This window comes from Alligator sinensis, unplaced genomic scaffold (assembly GCF_000455745.1).
Source record: "Alligator sinensis unplaced genomic scaffold, ASM45574v1 scaffold221_1, whole genome shotgun sequence".
Classification (NCBI taxonomy): Eukaryota; Metazoa; Chordata; order Crocodylia; family Alligatoridae; genus Alligator; species Alligator sinensis.
This window is the reverse complement of record NW_005841948.1, coordinates 1804228-1809890: the sequence shown is the minus strand read 5'-3', so window position 1 is coordinate 1809890 and position 5663 is coordinate 1804228. Positions and strand designations below refer to the sequence as shown.

The window sequence follows — 5663 nt, the reverse complement described above, 5'->3', positions numbered from 1 at the left end:
TGACACATTATAATCTGCCTGGCAACTGACTCCCCAGCCCAGCCCCTGGCTTCTTTACTTTTCATTCCATCCAGGAAGAGCACACACCAACTGCTGACACTTCCTTATCCTGACGAAGGGTTTTTGAACCCGAAAGCTTGCTTAATAACTTTTCTCCAACTATTTGGGTTGGGCTAATAAAAGATATCAAATTCACCCAAGGAACCTTGTCTGCCAGCTTACAAAAGGCACTTAAGAGGGGACATGACAGCAGTCTTCAAATACTTGAAGGTCTGACAAAGAAGAGGGAAAGCACTTTCTCTCTTGCTACAGAGAAGGGCACAGATTAATGGCTTGAAGCTGCAGCAAAGTGAGTTTTAATTGGATATCTCGTAAAATTTCGTCACTGTTGAAATAGTGGAGGAAATAGACTAGACTGTCTATGGAAGTTATGGACTCTCCATCACTGGAGACGTTTAAGAAGAGGCTGAATAGTCACTGGTTAGGGATGATCTAGGCATAGCTATGCCTATGTTCTACTATAGGTATTTCTCATGCTTCTGGCTTTGCTGGTTGCCCTCCCTTTGTGCTACATGCATCAAATTTCTTAAGCCTTCCTCAAAGGCACTGGGTGCTGGCTGCAGCCAAAGCAGGGGATTTTGATTGGAATGTACTAAAGCTTCTGCTGGAACTTAGCCCAGAGGTTCCTGGCTAGAAGGTCTTGCCATTTCACTCATGGTCAGACTGACTGCCATATCTGGCATCAGGAAATAATTTTATACCATGATCAGATTGGTATGGAATATGGGTTTTTTCCTTTTTTCTGTAATGGAGAGTGGGGTTAGACATTCCCATTTCCTGGGATCTCTTGAGCATATATTGACAACATTTCATAGAAGCAGGACATTGATTGCTGTGATTTCCCTGCTTTATTTATGGCAGGTTAGGGTGTTAGGTCTGTGTTGTGTCAGAGTTCATGATAGTTTTATATACACTTTAGATTATAGATTGTATAGGATGGTTTCAATAGAGATAATCCTGGCTCAAGCAGGGGACTGGACGAGATGACCTCTGCAGGTCTCTTCCAGCCTCTCTCTCTGATTCTATAATTCCATGGGTTACTCTAAAGAAACTGAGAATCCTTGAAGCAGTAACTGGCTCTTCTCAACCATAACATATACCCTCCTGCTCTTCTATCTTTGCCAGAGCTTTCTAAAGGGATTGTTTTCCTCTACCCACCCCTGGAGTTCCTGATCCAGAGGACTTCACTACACCCATATGTGGAACTCAGTATTAAAGGACTAGAACAGGGCTAAAATTCTTCCCCAAATTAATGAAACTACAAATAAATTATATAATAAAACAAACCCACTTTGTGTCAAAATGCCTCAAATTTATTAAAAGATTTTTATACTCTATAGTTCTGTGAGTGAAGTGGAGAAGAGAAGTATTGCCTTTTTAAACAAGAAACACTGGGGCATAAAACATTAAAATATAGTAAAAGAAAGTACAGGGCTGACCAGGGATCTGAACCCAGGTCTCATCTGTGTCAAAGTCATAGACTTCCTGTCCATATTCTTACTATTCAACATAGCACTTTCAGAGAAAACCACTTCCCAGGGGTAGCTAGGATCTGGATATGTGAATAAAAAGTTGGGTAGCTAAAATAAATGCTTGTAGTAAAAGCAACAACAAACATCACTTAGCAAGTGAACTGTTTTTGTCCATTAATATCAAAGTACTTTAGAGAAGAAATTAAAATAATCTAAAACCAAAACCTTACATTTTAATCTAGCACCGCATTTACCAGAGCACTAAAAATGAGAGTTGCTTCAGTTGAACTGCACAGAGATGAAGACTGTATTAGGAGAACTTGATGCAAGATCAAAGCATAATTCTGTAGGTTTTGGAAAAACATAACTCAGTATTTATCTTCACAGTTTCATTTCCCCCCCAAGTAATTTCAATGTTAAAGGAATTTCTTCTGACCCTAATGTTATTACTTCCTGTCCGCTTAAAAAAAAAAAAAAATAGAATTCTACCTAGTGCAGTACAATATTTGCCTTTTTCTTTAATTATTTTTTGGAAATACTTATTGCTAGGCATCTGAAGTACTGTGCATGCATGATAAAGATTTGTATAATAGGACCTAAAACCCCAAGAGTTAAGCCAAAAAATTGAGCCAAAAGGAAGAAAAAACAAACAAAAACAAAATACCCTCAGAATTCAAAAGTAAAAGCTGGTGCGAAAGGAATTCAAATGGTTAAAGATTATTTAATCCAAATAGAAAGGGTTTGAAAGAAGACTTGAAGACAAGAGGGAACTCTGGTGAGTATAATACCCGGTAAGGTTCTTCCATAGACAGGCTCCTGAATAAGAAAATCCCTATTCTGGCCCAATTCAAATACACATTTAAGATACAAAAGATAAACCAGCCCATTTCAACAGCTTAGAGAGATACAAGAGTGGGAGCTGGTTACTCAAGTGTCTTGGCCCAAGATTACGATTAAGAGCTTGTTAAATATTTTTAAGCAAGTCCTTTTTCCATGAACAAATTTCAAGAACTTTTATTTCGGGAAAGTGAATATAACTGAGGGCAATCTGTCAGCTCCTGAAGACACTGGATATGTTTTAATAACAATTTTGTTCTGTATGTGCAACAGAACATATAACTAGATAACATGCACAAATTAATTCCCGAGGCTAAATTTTACATTATGCCATTTCCAAACAGTTTTTATGCAGTTATGTGCTTTTGTAGATTCAGCCGTTAGGCCTATACTGGATATATTAGATCAACTGACAGCAGCTGCTTAAGGATAGGGAAACACTGCACATATGGCACAAAATTATTTTTATGAAAGTTATTTTCTACTTCTCCATTTTTTAAAAAGAGCATTAAACTAAACTCTTACGTTGCATTTCTGAAAGTTTATTAAGAATTGTGGCTTTCTAGACTAAATGAAGTCTCATGGGTTTTGAGATAAGACAACAAAATAATAAATTCAACAGCAGCCTACCTGACCCCACTGGAGATGAGCCAACACTAAGACTTTGTATACTGCCATTCCTGAGCAATGTTGGTGATTTCTGAAGACTAGAACTTGTTGCACTGCCTGCAGCAGATGCCACAGATGACGTCGGGGAAGCAGAAGAAACTGATAGGTGAGAAATACTCTCGTGACTTTTATTTCCTTTGGGTCGACCAGGCCCATGTTTACTTTGCTTATTTCCTTTCCGTTTTTTTTCTGTTACAGTCTCTTCTTCTATCCCAGAAGTCTGAGCTCGCTTGTATCCTGTTGAAATAATGCTTGAATTACCCAAGTCACCAGGTGAGCTGTCAAAATTTTTAGACTGGGAAACAACAGCTGAGGATGATGAGAGGCCAATTAAGGAACTAAAACAATTCACAGCCCCTTCTTGGTTTCCAGTCTCTCCTTTATGTACATCTTTGGTTGATGAAGTCTGCTGGGAATGAGCATAGCTGTCATTACGTAGATCTGATTCTGTAAAGCTCAAGAAATCTTGGGGTGACTGTACTGAACTTCCAGAAGATGATTTTATACTGCCAGGTGTCCCCAAAAAACTACCTGTAGAAAGAAGGGAGAATAAAGATTGGTTTAAAAAAATACTACTACTGTTAAATCAGCTGAAAGAGTTGGATAGGCTAGAAAATATAACTGAGTATGAAATATTTGAACTAACAAGAAGGAAAGGCTTTTAAAAAAAAATGTAATTTACTTGAATTAGTTCTATTGGCTTCTTGGTTTTCACTTAGCCAGATCTGATTCTCAGTTTCACCATTCCTGAGTTTGAGACAAAGTTGAAATAGAAAAGGAGGAGGTGATGAAGAAAAACAAGATGGCTACAATCTCCCAGTGCAAGGTAGGAATATGTTGCTCAAACTTTCACTCTGCTTTCAGTAGCCACCCTGAATAATTATGGTAGCAGTATGGACTGAATTCCCACCCCCGACAATTTGCAATCTGTCCTTGGTACTCTGCAACCCAGTTTGTACAGAGCAATTACTAGTTCTACAATGCCTGCAAAAATCCTCTGTACAAGGATGGGAGTATTTCTTTGGTTGGGAAGGGCATAAAAGGCAGAAGGTGCTTCAAGTGGCACTTTAGGGCTCATTTATACTGCCTGAGCAGCATGAAATTGCATTCCCTAACTTTATCTCATGTGTGCTTTAACACTCTGTTTTCTGAAACCTACATTTTGGACAAAATGAAAGCCACTGACCATTGAAGAAAGTGTATTTAGAATCATGGAACCACAGAAAATTCAGGTTGGATGGGACTTCAGAAGATCTTGTTCAACCCCAACAACCTCGTCCCAGCCAAAGCTTCAACTACCCAAATCTTAAAAACCTCAAAAATGGAGATTCCACAACCTCTCTGGGTAGCCTCTTCCAACGCTTCACTACCGTTCTAGTAAGAATTTTTTTTCCTGATAAAAAACTGATAAAAGCTTTTTTTGTTGTTTTAACATTAATATGTTTGTAATAACATAATATTAAGGTATCATAACAAAATATCAATGAGTTAAATATCTGTAATTTAGATCAAGTCAGTGATTGTAGGATAAACTATAATCCTGTCACTTAATTAGTAGCTATAGAGGGTTTCCATCATCAATCCTGACCTGTCATCATCTACATTTCTTCTACCCTTTCGTTTTTACAGCTGGTGTAAAGAGCATACTGACATATTAAATACTTAAACTATATAGTATTTTAGCAAATCTAGCATTACTAGCCAATAACATACCTTAAAATACAAAGCACTCACCAGCTTGGTTAGAAAAGCAGAAAACAGTGCTTTTAAAAAACCTTTATTTTTTAACATCATTCTGTTGCCACTCTCAGCTTCTGTATTTCACTGGTATAGTATTAAAAAAAAAATAGAAGTCTAAGAAACAAACAAACAGCTTTGCTGATACATAAATATAATATATTGCAAATCTGTTTCATGTGTGTGAAGAATGCAAAATTAAGATTTTTAAATATATATATTTTACATATGCCCCTTCTACATGTTACAGGTATTGCACTATTAACTGGTTAATAGCATAATTACCTGGAGATAAGCTACACGTGCAAAAAGCTCCAACACACAATAAAAAACTACAACCAGCTATAAAGTTATACCTCAAAAATGTGTACTAACTTTATAGCTGGTTGCTATTGAGCTTTAACTTGCATGTGTACCAGGTTTCCCCTGAGGCTGAGCACCATGCCCAGCGTAAAACCCCTGGGCCCTGGGGGTGGAGTAGACATGATCCCCAGAGCTTCAGAGTGTGTGAAACCCCCAGGTCCTGGGGATCAAAGCTGCCACAAACCCCGGAGGGCTCTGGGGTGTAGGAATCACCAGAGGGATATTTCCTCTGCCCCCCGTGGTGTGGAAAACCCCCAGGGCCAGAAGGGTCACCACAGTGGTAAGCCCCCTGGCCCCAGGTGTGGGGGAAACTACCAGAGCCAGAGGGTTGCCACAAGGGTGATTCCCCCACCCCACAAGTATGTGAAACTCCCGGGGCCAGAGGACTGCCACAGTGGTAACTCTCCTCCTCCGAGGGTTTCAGCACCCCCAGGGTGGGGGGATCATGGCTGGGAGCCCCTCAAATGGGGTGGTGGGGATCCCAGCCACAGGAGTTTGCTTCTTGCCAGTTCGGGTGGGGGGGGG

The 5663-nt window shown here is 39.3% G+C and overlaps 1 protein-coding gene across 11 annotated transcripts in view; it reads right to left on the bottom strand.

Annotated features, from left to right (window-relative positions):
- MLLT10 (MLLT10, histone lysine methyltransferase DOT1L cofactor) overlaps nt 1-5663 on the bottom strand; it is a 242181-nt gene that overhangs the window by 119706 nt on the left and 116812 nt on the right. For all 11 annotated transcript variants that reach the window (XM_025199722.1, XM_025199714.1, XM_025199715.1 and 8 more), the window contains one exon: nt 3000-3569. In XM_025199722.1, coding sequence (XP_025055507.1) covers nt 3000-3569 — 570 coding nt within the window. The remainder of the gene's footprint in view (nt 1-2999; nt 3570-5663) is intronic.